Source organism: Oncorhynchus clarkii, chromosome 17, assembly GCF_045791955.1.
Source record: "Oncorhynchus clarkii lewisi isolate Uvic-CL-2024 chromosome 17, UVic_Ocla_1.0, whole genome shotgun sequence".
Lineage (NCBI taxonomy): Eukaryota > Metazoa > Chordata > Actinopteri > Salmoniformes > Salmonidae > Oncorhynchus > Oncorhynchus clarkii.
Window position 1 is genome coordinate 2,177,497 of NC_092163.1, and position 22,138 is coordinate 2,199,634.

The window sequence follows — 22,138 nt, forward strand, 5'->3', positions numbered from 1 at the left end:
ACCACGTAGATAGAAAAGAAACAACGTGACACTTCAGTCGACTTTTCTTTTCAAGTAAATTAGACAAACTTTTATACCTGTGCCCTGCGCTTCTAAAAATGAATATTTTAACTCAGCTCTTCACGTGCGCACAGCCCCCCAGCCAGGCAGCGTTGCAACACGAGGTGGGATAGGCTATAGTAGTCGCAGTTCTTGGACTTTGTGCGATTCATTTTCCAGTTAAGAAACAAAACCGGCAGATGGCAGGTGTTAATTTTAGGCCCTGGCCACCTGAATGAAGAGACGTTGGATTCACTTTCCCAGGATACAAATTAAACTTCTGTGTTCTCGTGACAGCGCAGGTGGTTTCACACTATCTAGGGGGCAGAGTCGATGAGAGTCAAAGGTGACAGGAGACAGCGTGACAGGACACAGGTGACAGGAGACAGGTGACAGGTGACAGCGTGATGCAAACAGACGGGCTTCTATTAACATAAAAGGCTCATCTTGGATCTTCCAGAGCTCTACAGGGGTCGCTGCAGGACAGGACTAGCTAGACGCTGCAGGACAGGACTAGCTAGACGCTGCAGGACAGGACTAGCCAAGAGTTGCAGGACAGGACTAGCCAGACGCTGCAGGACAGGACTAGCCAGACGCTGCAGGACAGGACTAGCCAGACGCTGCAGGACAGGACTAGCCAGACGCTGCAGGACAGGACAAGCCAAACGCTGCAGGACAGGACTAGCCAGACGCTGCAGGACAGGACTAGCCAGACGCTGCAGGACAGGACTAGCCAGACGCTGCAGGACACGACTAGCCAGACGCTGCAGAACACGACTAGCCAGACGCTGCAGGACACGACTAGCCAGACGCTGCAGGACACGACTAGCCAGACGCTGCAGGACACGACTAGCCAGACGCTGCAGGACACGACTAGCCAGACGCTGCAGGACACGACTAGCCAGACGCTGCAGGACACGACTAGCCAGACGCTGCAGGACACGACTAGCCAGACGCTGCAGGACACGACTAGCCAGACGCTGCAGGACAGGCCTAGCCAGACGCTGCAGGACAGGCCTAGCCAGACGCTGCAGGACAGGCCTAGCCAGACGCTGCAGGACAGGCCTAGCTAAACGCTGCAGGACAGGACTAGCCAAAAGCTGCAGGACAGGACTAGCCAAACGCTGCAGGACAGGACTAGCCAAATGCTGCAGGACAGGACTAGCCAGACGCTGCAGGACAGGACTAGCCAGACGCTGCAGGACAGGACTAGCCAAACGCTGCAGGACAGGACTAGCCAAACTTTAAGTGACATGTGCTCTTCAGAACGCTCTTTCTCCATAGTGAGAGCTGCAGACCTTGAAGTCTATAGGGAGTCCATTAGAGGGCTGCCTCACCCTTGTTAGGGGAACCACGCTCAGCTGGTATCTAGGCTGTGATCCTGCTGCACCACAGTCCTGACTAAAATGCATGCTCAATGGAGAGTCTCCCAATGGATCATTTTTGTACATTTTTTATTTTATTTTACCGTTATTTAACTAGGCAAGTCAGTTACAAAACCAGTTATGCATTAGGGGGCGCTATTCAAATTTTTGGATGAAAAACGTTCCCGTTTTAAACAAGATATTTTGTCACGAAAAGATGCTCGACTATGCATATAATTGCAGCTTTGGAAAGAAAACACTATGACGTTTCCAAAACTGCAAAGATATTGTCTGTGAGTGCCACAGAACTGATGTTACAGGCGAAACCCAGATAAAAATCCAAACAGGAAGTGCCGCATTTTTTAAAACCGCCTCATGCCAATGACTCCTTATTTGGCTGTGAATGAGCTACGAACGAGCTTACGTTTTCCACGTATCCCCCAAGGTGTCTACAGCATTGTGACGTCTTTTTACGCATTTCCATTGAAGAATAGCCGTAAGGGACCATATATAGCAAGTGGTCACATGGTGTCTCCCGCAGAAAATCTTGCGTAAAATACTGAGGTAGCCATTTTTCCAATCGCTTCTTATGAGAAACCAATTGCCTCGACGGATATATTATCGAATAGATATGTTAAAAACACCTTGAGGATGGATCTTAAACAACGTTTGCCGTGTTTCTGTCGATATTATGGAGTTAATTTTGAAAAAAGTTTGGCGTTGTAGTGGTAGCATTTTCCGGTTGATTTCTCAGCCAAGCATGATGAACAAACGGGAGCTATTTCGCCTACAAAAATAATATTTTTTGAAAAAAGGAACATTTGTTATCTAACTGGGAGTCTCCTGAGTGAAAGCATCCGAAGTTCTTCAAAGGTAAATGATTTAATTTGGTTGCTTTTCTTAGTTTCGTGAAAATGTTGCCTGCTGCCAGCAGAGCTAGCATAGCATTATGCCATGATAAACTTACACAAATGCTTGTCTAGCGTTGGCTGTAACGCATATTTTGAAAATCTGAGATGACAGTGTTGTTAACAAAAGGCTAAGCTTGTGTTTGAATATATTTATTTCATTTGCGATTTTCATGAATAGGAAAAGTTACTAGGGGTATTTATGTCCGCTGCGTTATGCTAATTCGTTTGAGGCTATGATTACGATCCCGGATCCGGGATTGCTCGTCGCAAGAGGTTTTAAGAACAAATTCTTACTTAAGATGATAGCCTATCGGGGAACAGTGGGTTAACTGCCTTGTTCAGGGGCAGAACAACAGATTTTTTACCTTGTAAACTCGGGGATTCGATCCAGCAACCTTTTGGTTACTGGCCCATTGCTCTAACGACTAGGCTAATGCTTAGTCCAGGGCTAGTCTTAATCTGTGTCTGGGACATGGGCCTTTAGAATTAAAGGTGAAAGATTGGCCCTATATGAAGGACAAAAGTTGAGCTTTATTGAGAGGACCACAGCAACTTGGACAAAAGTTGGGTTGATAGAATAATAATTTCCACCGACCTTGACCAGTATATTCGGGAAGACAGCAGCATCTTGTAGAAGTGGAATCCCACTCCCAGTAGCCTGGTTAAGGCTCACAGCACCACAGATCCCCGAAGAGTTACGCTGGTGTCTCAGTAGGTTCTCAGAGAGCGAGAACCTCATTCCACACCCGGAGCACTGATACGGTTTCTCTCCAGTGTGAACTCTCTGGTGTTTCAGCAGCTTTGACTCGATAGTGAAACTCTTCCCACATTCGGTGCATTGGTACAGGTTCTCCCCAGTGTGGATTCTCTGATGTTCCTTCAGCTTGGTTGAAGTGGAGAAGCTCTGGTCACAATGGAAACATTTGTAGAAGTTGACTCCAGTGTGTGATTGAGCATGTATTTTCAAGGACACCAGTTGAGCAAATCCCTTACCGCATTCTCCACATTGGTACGGCGTTTCTCCGGTGTGGAGTCGTTCATGCTTCACAAGTGTCCCAGATAGAGCAAAGCGCTTGGGGCAGTAGGAGCAGCAGTAAGGTCTCTCGCCAGTGTGCACTCTCTCGTGGTTCTTCAGCTTGGCCGCAGTGGAGAAAGTCTTTTCACAATGAGCACAGAGGAAAGGTTTCTCGCCTGTGTGTGTCTGTTGGTGAGATTTTAGGTGCGCCAACTGAGAAAAACTCTTCCCGCACTCGGGGCAGCTATAAGGTTTCTCACCCGAGTGCAACAACTGGTGTCTCTTCAAGTCTCCCATGTGAGTAAACCTGCTCCCGCAGTCAGAGCAGGGGTACGGCTTCTCTCCACTGTGCACTTTCTGGTGCGTCTTGAGGTTTGCGGCTTGGGAGAAGCCCTTCCCACACACCATACACTCGTAAGGCTTCTCTCCTGTGTGTGTTCTCTGGTGTAGCATTAGTTTGTAGGAGCTGGATAGTTCTTTTCCACACGTTGAGCAGATGTGAGGGCCCAGAGCTTTGTTGTTCTCCTGGTGTTGGTCAGGTCCTCCTAATGTAGAGGGACTCGCCTCACTCTCAGAGCAATGGTCAGGTCTCTCTGCTGTGGTAAAGAGGTCGTATGGATAAGTAAGCACCTCAAATATGTTAAGATTTGAGACTGTCAATAATATAGATGTTTCTTAATTTGGGTAATTGGAAATACACAATTTATTTAAATTTCCTAAAATAAAGTAAACGTGAATGTGTAGGCTAACCCATACCTTAATAAATTAATCTTTGAACTCACCAAAAGCAGGATCTTCCTCCTCTTCTTTTACTTTGACATCTAGTACTAGACTGAGACCAGACTCCTCTACAACTGTGGGTTCAACCTGGTTGTTTTGGTCAACATAAGCCTAGGGTTAATAATCAGACAACTCATTCAGTATAATATGTCAACAGCAGCATGAATCTTAGTTATATTGTGTTAAGGGCCTTAATGACTGGTTTAAGGGTGCAAAATTCCAGTAACTTTCTTAAAAAATTCAATTTTTTTCCAGAAATACAAGTTGGAAGATTCCTGGAATCAGAAAGAAATAAGCAGGAAATCTGGAATCCACCAACACAGATTTAAAAATAAAACTTATTAAGAAGGAAAATAAATACAAAATTGCACTGGATACACCATATAAACCTACCTTATTGGTACCGTCCACAGAGGTGGCCTCCTGCCGCTGTGACCCACCCTGTATACCTTCATGGATACGACGACGGTGACTGGTTCTATTCGCTGACGAGGAGAAACTCTTCCCGCAGTCGGAGCACTGGAATGGTTTCTCTCCGGTGTGAACCCTCTGGTGTCTTTTAAGGAGTGACGACGACGAGAACCTCTTCTCGCATTGAGAGCAGTGGTACGGTTTTTCTCCGGTGTGCTGGCGCATGTGTATCTTTAAGGTCCACGGCTGAGTGAATTCCTTCCCACATTCTGAGCAGCTGTACGGCTTGGCGGTACTATTCGCTTCGCTTATATGGGATTGTTCATGTCTTGTTAGAGAGCTTGGGAAAACAAAGGTCTTTTTGCATGTGGAACACTGGTAAGGTCTCTCCCCCGTGTGCATCCTCTGGTGCATCTTGAGCTCTGCTGCAGAGTTGCAGCCCCTCTCACACTCAGAGCATGGGAAAGGTTTTTTCATGCTGAGTCTCTGCTTTTCTCCGGCGTGCGTCATCATGTGGACCTTCAAGTGCCACATACGTGAGAAACTCTTCCCACACACAGAGCAGTGGCAAGGTTTCTCTCCGGTGTGTGTCCGATGGTGTAGTTTTAACTCTCCTTGGCTGACAAACCTCTTCCAACAGTTCTTTTCCGGGCAGATGTACGGTTTCTCTCCTGTGTGCAACCTCTCGTGTGTTTTGAGGGTCCCCGTATCACTGAATCTCTTCCCGCACACAGAGCAAGGATATGGTTTCTCTCCTGTGTGCGTTCTAAGATGTCTCTGTAGTTTTGATGGGTGAGGAAACTCTTTCCCACACTCCGGGCAGCGGTAAAACGTCTTCTTAGCTGTGCGATTCTCCTGGCGTCGTTCTGCTGATGCCTCGTCACTAGAGCTGGGGTTTGGACTCTCTCCTGTTACAACAGTAGGGATAAAACAAGTTACGGTGCGTCCCAGATGCTACCCAATTTCCTATATAGCACACTACTTTTGACCTGGCCCTATACAGGAACTAGGGTATCATAATCTACTGTAGCGCTCTAGGTTCATGTATTAAAACTAATAAATCATCTCCTCGAGGGGCATTAAAGTATCGTCAGAGGGATTTAAAGTATTGTCTATCTGTGGGTAGGGTGCTGTGGGTAGGGGGCTGTGGGTAGGAGGCTGTGGGTAGGAGGCTGTGGGTAGGAGGCTGTGGGTAGGAGGCTGTGGCTGTGGGTAGAGGGTTGTGGGTAGAAGGCTGTGGGTAGAAGGCTGTGGGTAGAGGGCTGTGGGTAGAAGGCTGTGGGTAGAAGGCTGTGGGTAGGGGGCTGTGGGTAGGGGGCTGTGGGTAGGAGGCTGGGGGTAGGAGGCCGTGGGTAGGGGGCCGTGGGTAGGGGGCCGTGGGTAGGGGGCCGTGGGTAGGAGGCCGTGGGTAGGAGGCCGTGGGTAGAAGGCCGTGGGTAGAAGGCCGTGGGTAGGAGGCCGTGGGTAGGAGGCCGTGGGTAGGAGGCCGTGGGTAGGAGGCCGTGGGTAGGGGGATGTGGGTAGGAGGCCGTGGGTAGGGGGCCGTGGGTAGGAGGCCGTGGGTAGAAGGCCGTGGGTAGGAGGCCGTGGGTAGGGGGCCGTGGGTAGGGGGCTGTGGGTAGGAGGCCGTGGGTAGGAGGCCGTGGGTAGGAGGCCGTGGGTAGGAGGCCGTGGGTAGGGGGCCGTGGGTAGGGGGCCGTGGGAAGGGGGCCGTGGGTAGAGGGCCGTGGGTAGGGGGCCGTGGGTAGGAGGCCGTGGGTAGGAGGCCGTGGGTAGGGGGCCGTGGGTAGGAGGCCGTGGGTAGGAGGCCGTGGGTAGGAGGCAGTGGGTAGGAGGCCGTGGGTAGGAGGCCGTGGGTAGGAGGCAGTGGGTAGGAGGCTGTGGGTAGGAGGCCGTGGGTAGGGGGCCGTGGGTAGGGGGCCGTGGGTAGGGGGCCGTGGGTAGGGGGCCGTGGGTAGGGGGCCGTGGGTAGGGGGCCGTGGGTAGGGGGCCGTGGGTAGGGGGATGTGGGTAGGGGGCCGTGGGTAGGGGGCTGTGGGTAGGGGGATGTGGGTAGGGGGCTGTGGGTAGGGGGCTGTGGGTAGGGGGCTGTGGGTAGGGGGCTGTGGGTAGGGGGATGTGGGTAGGGGGCTGTGGGTAGGAGGCTGTGGGTAGGGGGCCGTGGGAAGGGGGCTGTGGGTAGGGGGCCGTGGGTAGGAGGCTGTGGGTAGGAGGGCTGTGGGTAGGAGGCTGTGGATAGGGGGCTGTGGGTAGGGGGCTGTGGGTAGGGGGCTGTGGGAAGGAGGCTGTGGGTAGGAGGCTGTGGGTAGGAGGCCGTGGGTAGGAGGCCGTGGGTAGGAGGCCGTGGGTAGGCGGCCGTGGGTAGGGGGCCGTGGGTAGGGGGCCGTGGGTAGGGGGCCGTGGGTAGGGGGCCGTGGGTAGGGGGCCGTGGGTAGGGGGCCGTGGGTAGGAGGCCGTGGGTAGGAGGCTGTGGGTAGGGGGCTGTGGGTAGGGGGATGTGGGTAGGGGGCTGTGGGTAGGGATATGTGGGTAGGGGGCTGTGGGTAGGAGGCTGTGGGTAGGGGGCCGTGGGAAGGGGGCTGTGGGTAGGGGGCTGTGGGTAGGAGGCTGTGGGTAGGAGGCTGTGGGTAGGGGGCTGTGGGTAGGGGGCTGTGGGTAGGGGGATGTGGGTAGGGGGATGTGGGTAGGGGGCCGTGGGTAGGAGGCCGTGGGTAGGAGGCCGTGGGTAGGAGGCTGTGGGTAGGGGGCTGTGGGTAGGGGGCTGTGGGTAGGGGGCTGTGGGTAGGGGGATGTGGGTAGGGGGATGTGGGTAGGGGGATGTGGGTAGGAGGCTGTGGGTAGGAGGCTGTGGGTAGGAGGCTGTGGGTAGGAGGCTGTGGGTAGGGGCTGTGGGTAGGGGGCCGTGGGTATGGGGCTGTGGGTAGGATGCCGTGGGTAGGGGGCTGTGGGTAGGATGTCGTGGGTAGGGGGCCGTGGGTAGGGGGCCGTGGGTAGGGGGCCGTGGGTAGGGGGCTGTGGGTAGGGGGCTGTGGGTAGGGGGCTGTGGGTAGGGGGCTGTGGGTAGGGGCCGTGGGTTGGGGGCCGTGGGTAGGGGGCCGTGGGTAGGGGGCCGTGGGTAGGGGGCTGTGGGTAGGGGGCCGTGGGTAGGGGCCCGTGGGTAGGGGGCCCGTGGGTAGGGGGCCGTGGGTAGGGGGCCGTGGATAGGGGGCCGTGGGTAGGGGCCCGTGGGTAGGGGGCCCGTGGGTAGGAGGCCGTGACAGAAATAAAATAACAATATATCTGTCTGTCTCAAGACAATAAATAACCATCCAAACCATTTAAAATAGGCAAACATTAATTTTAGGGATTAAAAAAAATAAAAAAAGTTGGATGTGTCTGACTAGGACTTTATCGCCCCCCCTGTCGATGAAAGTTTGCATCACGTGGAATTAAAATCGCCCCGGCAACAAGGAAAGCAGGTCCGGGACCAGACTAATTAATTGCCCACATGGGACAATAAAGCTGGAATCTTTAATGGTGAAACTAACACGTGAAACTAAAGACGTTACTGTAAACAACCAACACAGTTCTTTCCCCCTCAGACATCACTACAGCCAACACTGTTCTTTTCCCCTCAGACATCATTACAGCCATCACTGTTCTTTCCCCCCACAGACACCATTACAGTCAACACTGTTCTTTCCCCCTCATACATCACTACAGCCAACACTGTTCTTTCCCCCTCAGACATCATTACAACCAACACTGTTCTTTCCCCCCTCAGACATCACTACAGACAACACTGTTCTTTCCCCCCTCAGACATCATTACAGCCAACACTGTTCTTTCCCCCCTCAGACATCATTACAGCCAACACTGTTATTTTCCTCCTCAGACATCATTACAGCCAACACTGTTCTTTCCCCCCACAGACATCATTACAGCCAACACTGTTCTTTCCCCCCTCAGACATCATTACAACCAACACTGTTCTTTCCCCCCACAAACATCATTACAGCCAACACTGTTCTTTCCCCCCTCAGACATCATTACAGCCAACACTGTTCTTTCCCCCCTCAGACATCATTACAGCCAACACTGTTATTTTCCTCCTCAAACATCATTACAGCCAACACTGTTCTTTCCCCCCTCAGACATCATTACAACCAACACTGTTCTTTCCCCCCCAGACATCATTACAGCCAACACTGTTCTTTCCCCCCTCAGACATCATTACAGCCAACACTGTTCTTTACACCCTCAGACAGACATCATTACAACCAACACTGTTCTTTCCCCCCTCAGACATCATTACAACCAACACTGTTATTTTCCTCCTCAGACATCATTACAACCAACACTGTTATTTTCCTCCTCAGACATCATTACAACCAACACTGTTATTTTCCTCCTCAGACATCATTACAACCAACACTGTTATTTTCCTCCTCAGACATCATTACAGCCAACACTGTTCTTTCCCCCCTCAGACATCATTACAACCAACACTGTTATTTTTCTCCTCAGACATCATTACAGCCAACACTGTTCTTTCCCCCCTCAGACATCATTACAACCAACACTGTTATTTTTCTCCTCAGACATCATTACAGCCAACACTGTTCTTTCCCCCCTCAGACATCATTACAACCAACACTGTTCTTTCCCCCCACAGACATCATTACAACCAACACTGTTCTTTCCCCCCACAGACATCATTACAACCAACACTGTTCTTTCCCCCCCAGACATCATTACAACCAACACTGTTCTTTCCCCCCACAGACATCATTACAACCAACACTGTTCTTTCCCCCCACAGACATCATTACAGCCAACACTGTTATTTCCCCCCTCAGACATCATTACAACCAACACTGTTCTTTCCCCCCACAAACATCATTACAGCCAACACTGTTCTTTCCCCCCTCAGACATCATTACAGCCAACACTGTTATTTTCCTCCTCAGACATCACTACAGCCAACACTGTTCTTTCCCCCCTCAGACATCATTACAACCAACACTGTTATTTTCCTCCTCAGACATCATTACAACCAACACTGTTATTTTCCTCCTCAGACATCATTACAACCAACACTGTTATTTCCTCCTCAGACATCATTACAACCAACACTGTTATTTCCTCCTCAGACATCATTACAACCAACACTGTTATTTTCCTCCTCAGACATCATTACAGCCAACACTGTTATTTTTCTCCTCAGACATCATTACAACCAACACTGTTATTTTTCTCCTCAGACATCATTACAACCAACACTGTTATTTTCCTCCTCAGACATTGCATGGGTGACAGAACAGCAGATACTGCAACAACAAAAAATACCAAGCTGCTCACATCCGTTTCATCTACAAAACATAAGAAATAACAAAGAGCAGTGGATCCGTTTCCCCTAATGAGGAATCCATCTTTAAAAACTCATCAAATTGCATTGCCCTCTTGAGAGAGAACCATTTTATTTCTAGTTAACATTCAGTCGGCTACTTACCTGTATAATTAAAACTCCACTCCTCTAAATCTTCCTCCTCCTCTTTGACTACGATGTTAAATCTAGGTATTTCACTGAAGTTGTCAAGGCCTCCAGGGTAACCAAACTCCTGCCCCTGCGGTGTGTGGTCCCGGTCACCGTGGTTACCGTCAGGACCCAGTGACAGCGTTGGTCGGGGTTCAGTTGAGCAGGATGGGGACGGCCCACCAAAGTCCTAGAATACAGAATCAAATCAAATTGTATTTAAATCGCAACACACTGTATAGTAAAACAAACAGTCGGTGCCACTTGTCAGTTAAAAAAAACGACATCATCATTTAAGAACCACCTTCTCCTGACTCATTAGCCTGCTGTGGGTTAACAAGCCTGTATAAAAGGGACTCTACGGTGACCCTTGACCCTATTCACACTCATTAGCCTGCTGTGGGTTAACAAGCCTGTATGTAAGGTATTCTACGGTGACCCTTGACCCTATCCACACTCATTAGCCTGCTGTGGGGTTACAAGCCTATTCTTCGGTGACCCTTGACCCTATTCACACTCATTAGCCTGCTATGGGTTAACAAGCCTGTATGAAAGGTATTCTACGGTGACCCTTGACCCTATTCCCTCAGAGAGTCTCAGGGAGAGTAGGAATATGCACACACACAAAAAAATAAATAACACATTTCCAATTCACATGTGTGTGTATTAATACATACTGGTACATGTGTGTGTATTAATACATACTGGTACATGTGTGTGTATTAATACATACTGGTACATGTGTGTATTAATACATACTGGTACATGTGTGTGTATTAATACATACTGGTACATGTGTGTGTATTAATACATACTGGTACATGTGTGTGTATTAATACATACTGGTACATGTGTGTGTATTAATGCATACTGGTACATGTGTGTGTATTAATGCATACTGGTACATGTGTGTGTATTAATACATACTGGTACATGTGTGTATTAATACATACTGGTACATGTGTGTGTATTAATACATACTGGTACATGTGTGTATTAATACATACTGGTACATGTGTGTGTATTAATACATACTGGTACATGTTTGTATTAATACATACTGGTACATGTTTGTATTAATACATACTGGTACATGTGTGTATTAATACATACTGGTACATGTGTGTATTAATACATACTGGTACATGTGTGTATTAATACATACTGGTACATGTGTGTATTAATACATACTGGTACGTTATGACTAAAGGCCCTGACAATAAAGACTATGACTACAGGCCCTGACAATAAAGACTATGACTACAGGCCCTGACAATAAAGACTATGACTACAGGCCCTGACAATAAAGACTATGACTACAGGCCCTGACAATAAAGACTATGACTACAGGCCCTGACAATAAAGACTATGACTACAGGCCCTGACAATAAAGACTACGACTACAGGCCCTGACAATAAAGACTACGACTACAGGCCCTGACAATAAAGACTACGACTACAGGCCCTGACAATAAAGACTACGACTACAGGCCCTGACAATAAAGACTACGACTACAGGCCCTGACAATAAAGACTATGACTACAGGCCCTGACAATAAAGACTATGACTACAGGCCCTGACAATAAAGACTATGACTACAGGCCCTGACAATAAAGACTATGACTACAGGCCCTGACAATAAAGACTATGACTACAGGCCCTGACAATAAAGACTATGACTACAGGCCCTGACAATAAAGACTATGACTACAGGCCCTGACAATAAAGACTATGACTACAGGCCCTGACAATAAAGACTATGACTACAGGCCCTGACAGACAACACTGTTCTTTCTCCTCTCAGCCCAGTTTCCCAACAGCGCCTTGAAGATGTAGTCCGTGATCTTAAGCGCTCACAAATTTGTAACATATTGAACAAATTGGATTTGTATCATATCATGAATTGCAAAAAAATAAAAATAACTACATAAAAGGAGGAAGTGCACAATTTGGGGGGGGCTCGTTGTGGCTCGTGAACTCTACATTCACAACTACTGGCTGCTGTTAAAAGCTCTGGAGCATCACTTTAACACTAAAGTGCATCGTTAGAACCTTCGTAGGAGCATCACTAAATCTCTGAGCTGTTTCTCTGTTGTCTTCGTAGGAGCATCACTAAATCTCTGAGCTGTTTCTCAGTTGTCTTCGTAGGAGCATCACTAAATCTCTGAGCTGTTTCTCAGTTGTCTTCGTAGGAGCATCACTAAATCTCTGCGCTGTTTCTCAGTTGTCTTCGTAGGAGCATCACTAAATCTCTGAGCTGTTTCTCTGTTGTCTTCGTAGGAGCATCACTAAATCTCTGAGCTGTTTCTCAGTTGTCTTCGTAGGAGCATCACTAAATCTCTGAGCTGTTTCTCAGTTGTCTTCGTAGGAGCATCACTAAATCTCTGAGCTGTTTCTCAGTTGTCTTCGTAGGAGCATCACTAAATCTCTGAGCTGTTTCTCAGTTGTCTTCGTAGAAGCATCACTAAATCTCTGAGCTGTTTCTCTGTTGTCTTCGTAGGAGCATCACTAAATCTCTGAGCTGTTTCTCTGTTGTCTTCGTAGGAGCATCACTAAATCTCTGAGCTGTTTCTCAGTTGTCTTCGTAGGAGCATCACTAAATCTCTGAGCTGTTTCTCAGTTGTCTTCGTAGGAGCATCACTAAATCTCTGAGCTGTTTCTCAGTTGTCTTCGTAGGAGCATCACTAAATCTCTGAGCTGTTTCTCAGTTGTCTTCGTAGGAGCATCACTAAATCTCTGAGCTGTTTCTCTGTTGTCTTCGTAGGAGCATCACTAAATCTCTGAGCTGTTTCTCAGTTGTAATTGAAAATGCTTGTTATTCACTAACCACCTCAGACCACTCAGAACAGCTCAGTGTGTCGTTAGACGCCCTTTTAAAATATAAATACATAGAAGATCTCTGCAAAATATAGAATCAAGAGATATATATATATATATATATATATATATATATATATATATATATACACACATACATACATACACACACACACACACACACAGTACCAGTCAAAAGTTGACACCTACTCATTCAAGGGTTTCTTTATTTTTACTATTTTCTACATTGTAGAATAATCGTGAAGACATCAAAACTATAAAATAACACATATGGAATCCTGTAGTAACCAAAATAAGTGTTATACAAGATAAAATATATTTCATATTTGAGATTCTTCAAAAGGAGCCCCCCTTTGCACACTCTAGGCATTCTCTCAGCCAGCTTCATGAGGTAATCACCTGGAATGCTTTTCAATTAACAGGTGTGCCTTTCCTTCTTAATGCATCCTTCTTTCCTTCTTAATGCATTAATATGAAATAACTGGCTCTCATGAGGAAAGGAAGACCCCGAATGATCTCTACTGAAGAGGATACATTCATTAGAGTTAACTGCACCTCAGATTGCAGCCCAAATAAATGCTTCAGAGTTCAAGTAACAGACACATCTCAACATCAACTGTTCAGAGGAGACTGTGTGAATCAGGCCTTCATGTGCCAATTGTTGCTAAGAAACCACTACTAAAGGACACCAATAATGTGTGGAAATCTGTCCTTTGGTCTGATGAGTCCAAATTTTTCATTCCAACCGCCTTGTATTTGAATGGATGATCTCTGCATGGGTGGTTCCCACCTGAAGTATGGAGGAGGAGGTGTGATGGTGCTTTGCTGGTGACACGGTTGGTGATTTATTTAGAATTCAAGGCACACTTAACCAGCACGGCTACCACAGCATTCTGCAGCGATACACCTTCCCCTCTGGTTTGCGCTTATTGAGAATATAATTTGTTTTTCAACAGGACAATGAACCAACACATCCAGGCTGTGTAAGGGCTATTTGACAAAGAAGGAGAGTGGAGTGCTGCATCAGATGACCTGGCCTCCACAATCATCTGACCTATCTGATACATTTTATCGCCATTTCTGACTTTTGTTACTCGTCTACTTGGCTGGTGACTGTTTGTAATGATTTCTCTGCTGGGCGCTGTTCTCAGATAATCGCATGGTTTGCTTTCGCCGTAAAGCCTTTTTGAAATGTGACACCGTGGTTGGATGAACAAGAAGTTCATCTTTAAACCGATGTATAACACTTGTATGGTTTATTCATTTTTATAATGAGTATTTCTGTTTTTGAATTTGGCACTCTGCAATTTCACTGAATGTTGGCCAGGTGGGACGGGAGCATCCCACACCCCCTAGAGAGGTTAAACTGGTATACTTCATTTTCTACAATTTTCTTTAACCAACTTTGGTCTTTAATGCATTAAAATTAATCACTTACCTTTGATGATCTTCATATGGTTACACTCACAAGTCTCCCAGTTACCCAATAAATGTTAATTTTGTTCGATCAAGTCCCTCTTTATATCCAAAAACCTGTCGGCCGACAGACAAGCTCCTTACTTTACTTCCACTTCCACTTGCCTCTTCCATTTTCGCGGTTTTGGGTAGAGCAGACATTTCCATATATTTTTGTTAGCTGCATGTGGGGATGAAGCGGTTACCGGTTTCACGATAAAACACGGTACAATTCCAGACGGTTAGTAATACCGTTTCAAATTTGAATTATCATTAAAACCGTGTTTGATTACCGCGGTTTGAAAAACTCACGGTCAAAACAGTCCAGCATCAAACAAAGTTAGCGACAGTCTGACGACGCACCGCGGGTTTGGTTTTGTGTGAAAACAAGGCGGAAGGCAGTGACAGCGCTTGGGAGATTTTTTCAGCCTTCCTAAGAGGACCAAATCTGAAGTGTGGTCGTATTTTGGCTTTTACAAGAGTGCTGAGGGAAACTTAATCGAAGATGGTCATCCTGTCTGCAGAACATGCAACAAGGCACATGGTTTGCTGCAACTACTGACCTCTGGACCAGTGAAAGTGGTTCAACCCCACATCAGCTTCACTATCCATTACCTCACCCCAAACTGGCAACTGGAATCAAACTGCCTGGAAACACAGTTCTTCCCAGAAGATCACTCGGCTCACACAACATCAGAGAATTGAGAATATGCTGGAAGAATGGGGAGATCAACAAGAAAGACCTGGTCTGCATAACCACAGACAACACAACAAACATGATCAAGGCTTTTGAAGGGTGCTGTGACTTGGGTGCTTTGGCCATCATTGGAATCTGGCTATCTCAAAAGGCTCTGAAAATTCAGAGCGTTGACACAGCAGTCAAGGCCTGCCATCATCTGGTCCAAGGCTTCTCACGAAGCCGGGAAGAGAAGAAAATAACTGACAACACCGACAACACCGATAACATTTTCATAACGTTTCATCTCTAACTGCATGTGTGACATAACTCCACCAGTCCCATGTATTTTATTTACAAAGATTATACCTTTTCAAAAAAAAAAATCATTAATTTTATTTAATGAATTAGTATATTTCAGTTGAACCATATTATTTGTTGTGTTATTTGTTCTGTCTTTTCTGGTGGATTAAATTGAAATTGCAACTAACTTTCTATGGCTTGTTTTGAAAAAAATGGAGATATTTCGGAGAGGATTTCATTTTAATATAACCGGAAGTACACCAAACATCTTAGTTTTGCACGACTAAGATCTCCTCAGCAAAAAAACGTCAATTTATAACAGATTTCTTGAGTCATCTCTGAAGTTAATTTGGACTATTTTGAGTCCAACTGTATATTGGCTACGGCGTCTCAAAATGGACAAACAGTACTATTGCCGCATTTTTTTTTCCTTTTCCAAGGTTAGGTCTTTTAAAAGGGAGTATGCGAGGTGTTTGGTTAGCCGAGCCGAGCTAGGCGCCAGCCGAATCGAAGCATCCTGGCGCATTAATAAGCCGCCTCGTTTTTTGCAGACAAGGCCTATAGGTGATCATACCTCTCTAGGAACTGATCCGTCGTCAGTATTGTGGAATAATTCTAATGATCAATTAAGATTTGAATGGGGGAAAAACTGATCCGAGAGCAGCGCTGCCTTTCTTTCCATCCTATCAGTATCAACACACGACGCACTTAGCGAGGATCCTCTCTGCACGGTGTTGAGGGGAAATGCATGTTCGTTCCATCCTATCAGTATCAACACACGACGCACTTAGCGAGGATCCTCTCTGCACGGTGTTTAGGGGAAATGCGTGTGACACCTTCGGCCGTTAGGATCGGTACATCATTAAAAACACTCGTAAGACGGGGGTGTGGCCAAGTAGCTACGCAAAACGAAAATCGTAACGATATGGGCAATTATAATTTGATTATTTTTTTTGTAATTATCCGCGCTTTCATGTCAATTAGTCAGGTGCGAGGTACTATGGGGTCTAAATCAGTGGTTCCGAAACGGATGACTTATTTCAGTTGTAATAGTAAAACGCACAAGGTGAAATGTAGAATTTGGGTAGTTCATCATCGGCATTGTAAATAAGAATTTGTTCTTAACTGACTTGCCTAGTTAAATAAAGGTTTAAGTAATTTTTTAATACATGTTTTAATTCATCAGTTCCTCGTGTCATGTTAGTCATTGCAGATCTTAAGAGAGACATTTATAACTGGTCTGAAATGTCCAGATCAACTAACGTTTTTTTAGCTTGTTTTTCTTTTAGCACATAGATTTTGTTTAATGTTTGAGTCACTCAGATATCACATCAATAAACATTATACATTGGCAAAATGTATAGAATTGCAAGAAAACGTGCTTCAAAAATTGCTACATTTTCTCTGCACCCCATGACAAAATGTGTAGAATTGCAGGGAATAAGTTTTAAACCTGCCAAAACAGTTTGTGTCATGAACAGTGCTTGTGCCCATAGAAATAGACCTGGGAGAACAAAAGGGTGGGCTGTTGGTCCTGCTGCTCTGATTGGACAAAGAAATAGACCTGGGAGAACAGAAGGGCGGGCTGTTGGTCCTGCTGCTCTGATTGGATAAAGAAATAGACCTGGGAGAACAGAAGGGCGGGCTGTTGGTCCTGCTGCTCTGATTGGATAAAGAAATAGACCTGGGAGAACAGAAGGGCGGGCTGTTGGTCCTGCTGCTCTGATTGGATAAATAAATAGACCTGGGAGTACAGGGTGGGGCTGTTGGTCCTGCTGCTCTGATTGGATAAAGTGAAGGTGTATTTCTCATTCATAATTTCACCCGGTCTTTTCCTCAAGTTTGGGTCTTGTCATTCAGATTGCTGCTGCTTCCTGTTAGTCTGCTACTATGATACATCAATAGGTAAGAACACACACTATCAATGTGCATAATATCTAACACGCAGAGCGAGGGTAGGGGAAATTGTTACGCTAACTTATTAACGCTAATTTATTAAGGACACACACCAGTCCGCACGCTGCTCCTAATCTGCAACTTTTTTTGGTCGATAAACGTGCAGGGAGATTTTGCCAACATCTACTTAGCAATATTAAAACACTAGTTTTTTCCCCCCCGATCACGAGTATCATCTGATTATCAACGGTCAATTTACGGATACGATTACAAAGCATTGCCATGTCGGCACACTCCTCTCATAGGATGAAGTTCCCAGAGTGTTACACTACGAAGCAAAGCTAGATCTACTCAGGCCGCTACAAAGCTAGATCTACTCAGGCCGCTACAAAGCTAGATCTACTCAGGCCGCTACAAAGCTAGATCTACTCAGGCCGCTACAAAGCTAGATCTACTCAGGCCGCTACAAAGCTAGATCTACTCAGGCCGCTACAAAGCTAGATCTACTCAGGCCGCTACAAAGCTAGATCTACTCAGGCCGCTACAAAGCTAGATCTACTCAGGCCGCTACAAAGCTAGATCTACTCAGGCCGCTACAAAGCTAGATCTACTCAGGCCGCTACAAAGCTAGCCAGCTTCATCCGTACTACGACGGTGGATATTGCTCGTCCGCCTCCAGCAGGCTTGTAACTGCGTGCATGTTGCACGTCTTAATATAGACAAATCTACTACGGCGAAAGTATAACTGCCAGAATAAAGGAAACACCAATATAAAGGTGTCTTAATATAGATACAGCGACTACAGAGAATGTATATATGAGAAAACACCAATATAAAGGTGTCTTAATATAGATACAGCGACTACAGAGAATGTATATATGAGAAAACACCAATATAAAGGTGTCTTAATATAGATACAGCAACTACAGAGAATGTATATATGATAAAACCCCACCATGAAGTGTGTTAATAGGGCGCTGGGCCACCATCAGAAAAGCTTCAATGTGCTTTGACATAGATGGTACAAGTGTCTGGAACTCTATCGGAGGGATGCGACACCCTTCTTCCACAAGAAATTACATCATTTGTTGTTTTGTTGATGGTGGTGGGAAAACGCTGGCTCTGGCTCTGCTCCAGAATCTCCCATAGTTCAACTGGGTTGAGATCTGGTGACTGAGACGGCCATGTGGTTTACATCGTGGTGACTGAGACGGCCATGTGGTTTACATCGTGGTGACTGAGACGGCCATGTGGTTTACATCGTGGTGACTGAGACGGCCATGTGGTTTACATCGTGGTGACAGAGACGGCCATGTGGTTTACATCGTGGTGACTGAGACGGCCATGTGGTTTACATCGTGGTGACAGACGGCCATGTGGTTTACATCGTGGTGACAGAGACGGCCATGTGGTTTACATCGTGGTGACTGAGACGGCCACGTGGTTTACATCGTGGTGACTGAGACGGCCCTGGCACGTGGTTTACATCGTGGTGACTGAGACGGCCATGGCACGTGGTTTACATCGTGGTGACTGAGACGGACATGTGGTTTACATCGTGGTGACTGAGACGGACATGTGGCTTACATCGTGATGACTGAGACGGCCATGTGGTTTACATCGTGGTGACTGAGACGGCATGTGGTTTACATCGTGGTGACTGAGACGGACATGTGGTTTACATCGTGGTGACTGAGACGGCCATGTGGTTTACATCGTGGTGACTGAGACGGCCATGTGGTTTACATCGTGGTGACAGACGGCCATGTGGTTTACATCGTGGTGACTGAGACGGCCATGTGGTTTACATCGTGGTGACTGAGACGGCCATGTGGTTTACATCATGGTGACTGAGTGGGCCATGGCACGTGGTTTACATCGTGGTGACTGAGACGGCCATGTGGTTTACATCGTGGTGACTGAGACGGCATGTGGTTTACATCGTGGTGACAGACGGCCATGTGGTTTACATCGTGGTGACTGAGACGGCCATGTGGTTTACATCGTGGTGACTGAGACGGCCATGGCACGTGGTTTACATCGTGGTGACTGAGACGGCCATGTGGTTTACATCGTGGTGACTGAGACGACCATGTGGTTTACATAGTGGTGACTGAGACGGACATGTGATTTACATCGTGGTGACTGAGACGGCCATGTGGTTTACATCGTGGTGACTGAGACGGCCATGTGGTTTACATCGTGGTGACAGACGGCCATGTGGTTTACATCGTGGTGACTGAGACGGCCATGTGGTTTACATCGTGGTGACTGAGTGGGCCATGGCACGTGGTTTACATCGTGGTGACTGAGTGGGCCATGGCACGTGGTTTACATCGTGGTGACTGAGACGGCCATGTGGTTTACATCGTGGTGACTGAGACGGCATGTGGTTTACATCGTGGTGACAGACGGCCATGTGGTTTACATCGTGGTGACTGAGACGGCCATGGCACGTGGTTTACATCGTGGTGACTGAGACGGACATGTGGTTTACATCGTGGTGACTGAGACGGACATGTGATTTACATCGTGGTGACTGAGACGGCCATGTGGTTTACATCGTGGTGACTGAGACGGCCATGTGGTTTACATCGTGGTGACAGACGGCCATGTGGTTTACATCGTGGTGACTGAGACGGCCATGTGGTTTACATCGTGGTGACTGAGACGGCCATGTGGTTTACATCATGGTGACTGAGTGGGCCATGGCACGTGGTTTACATCGTGGTGACTGAGACGGCCATGTGGTTTACATCGTGGTGACTGAGACGGCATGTGGTTTACATCGTGGTGACAGACGGCCATGTGGTTTACATCGTGGTGACTGAGACGGCCATGTGGTTTACATCGTGGTGACTGAGACGGCCATGGCACGTGGTTTACATCGTGGTGACTGAGACGGCCATGTGGTTTACATCGTGGTGACTGAGACGACCATGTGGTTTACATCGTGGTGACTGAGACGGACATGTGATTTACATCGTGGTGACTGAGACGGCCATGTGGTTTACATCGTGGTGACTGAGACGGCCATGTGGTTTACATCGTGGTGACAGACGGCCATGTGGTTTACATCGTGGTGACTGAGACGGCCATGTGGTTTACATCGTGGTGACTGAGTGGGCCATGGCACGTGGTTTACATCGTGGTGACTGAGTGGGCCATGGCACGTGGTTTACATCGTGGTGACTGAGACGGCCATGTGGTTTACATCGTGGTGACTGAGACGGCATGTGGTTTACATCGTGGTGACAGACGGCCATGTGGTTTACATCGTGGTGACTGAGACGGCCATGTGGTTTACATCGTGGTGACTGAGACGGCCATGTGGTTTACATCGTGGTGACTGAGACGGCCATGTGGTTTACATCGTGGTGACTGAGACGGCCATGTGGTTTACATCGTGGTGACTGAGACGGCCATGTGGTTTACATCGTGGTGACTGAGACGGCCATGTGGTTTACATCGTGGTGACTGAGACGGCCATGTGGTTTACATCGTGGTGACTGAGACGGCATGTGGTTTACATCGTGGTGACTGAGACGGCATGTGGTTTACATCGTGGTGACTGAGACGGCATGTGGTTTACATCGTGGTGACTGAGACGGCATGTGGTTTACATCGTGGTGACTGAGACGGCCATGTGGTTTACATCGTGGTGACTGAGACGGCCATGTGGTTTACATCGTGGTGACTGAGACGGCCATGTGGTTTACATTGTGGTGACTGAGACGGCCATGGCACGTGGTTTACATCGTGGTGACTGAGACGGCATGTGGTTTACATCGTGGTGACTGAGACGTCCAATCTGCAGCCTCCTCGTGTCACTTAATGATGCGTTTCATGGATGGATGGGGGGGGTATTGTCATCCTGGAAGAAATTATTCCTAATTGACTCAAGTGTTCCCTATATTTTGGCAGTTACCTATAGGTCTATGTGGGCTTATTAGTTTAGTGGTCCTTTTTTTTTTTTTTTTACTTTACCCATTTTTCTCCCCAATTTCGTGGTATCCAATTGTTTTAGTAGCTAGTCTCATCGCTTCAACTCCCGTACGGGCTCGGGAGAGACGAAGGTTGAAAGTAATGCGTCCTCTGATACACAACCCAACCAAGCTGCACTGCTTCTTAACAAGGCGCGCATCCAACCCGGAAGCCAGCCGCACCAATGTGTCGGAGGAAACACAGTGCGCCTGGCAACCTTGGTTAGCGCGCACTGCGCCCGGCCCGCAACAGGAGTCGCTGGTGCGCGATGAGACAAGGACATCCCTACCGACCAAGAGACACATGACGTCAGGCGAGAAGTACACATTAGTCAGAGTGAAGTCAACTGATCGAATGCATAATGCCCCTGTTAGCCTTGACTGCCAGCTTAGTGGAGTCTGCCACTAGCACAGTCAGTGTAGTCAGATCAGCTATCACCATTGAGACCGTGTCTGTGCCTCGATCTAGGTTGGGCAAAACTTAACATGTTAACATAACTTAACATTCTCCTTAACAATCTCACTGGAATAAAGACCTCAATTCCTGTCATTATTGAAAAATATTCTGATATCTCACTTCTCAAAATAGGGCTACTTAATGTTAGATCCCTCACTTCCAAGGCAGTTATAGTCAATGAACTAATCACTGATCATAATCTTGATGTGATTGGCCTGACTGAAACATGGCTTAAGCCTGATGAATTTACTGTGTGAAATGAGGCCTCTCCTCCTGGTTACACTAGTGACCATATCCCCCGCACATCCCACAAAGGTGGAGGTGTTGCTAACATTTACGATACCAAATTTCTAATTTACACAAAAAAAACCTACTGCGTTTTCATCTTTTGAGCTTCTAGTCATGACATTGATGCAGCCTCCTCTCACTTTTTATAGCTATTGTTTACAGGCCTCCTGGGCCATATACAGCGTTCCTCACTGAGTTCCCTGAAT

General features: G+C 47.2%; 1 protein-coding gene across 2 annotated transcripts in view; it reads right to left on the reverse strand.

Moving 5' to 3' along the window:
- Positions 1-22,138, reverse strand: part of LOC139370048 (zinc finger protein 850-like) — a 31,254-nt gene that overhangs the window by 5,005 nt on the left and 4,111 nt on the right. The window contains exons 2-5 of one of the 2 annotated variants that reach the window (XM_071109356.1): positions 10,012-10,225; positions 4,503-5,428; positions 4,112-4,196; positions 2,910-3,925 (exon numbers count right to left, since the gene is read on the reverse strand). In XM_071109356.1, coding sequence (XP_070965457.1) covers positions 2,910-3,925; positions 4,112-4,196; positions 4,503-5,428; positions 10,012-10,225 — 2,241 coding nt within the window. Of the gene's footprint in view, positions 1-2,909; positions 3,926-4,111; positions 4,221-4,502; positions 5,429-10,011; positions 10,226-22,138 lie in introns of both variants that reach the window. The other variant, XM_071109355.1, reaches the window with a different exon arrangement.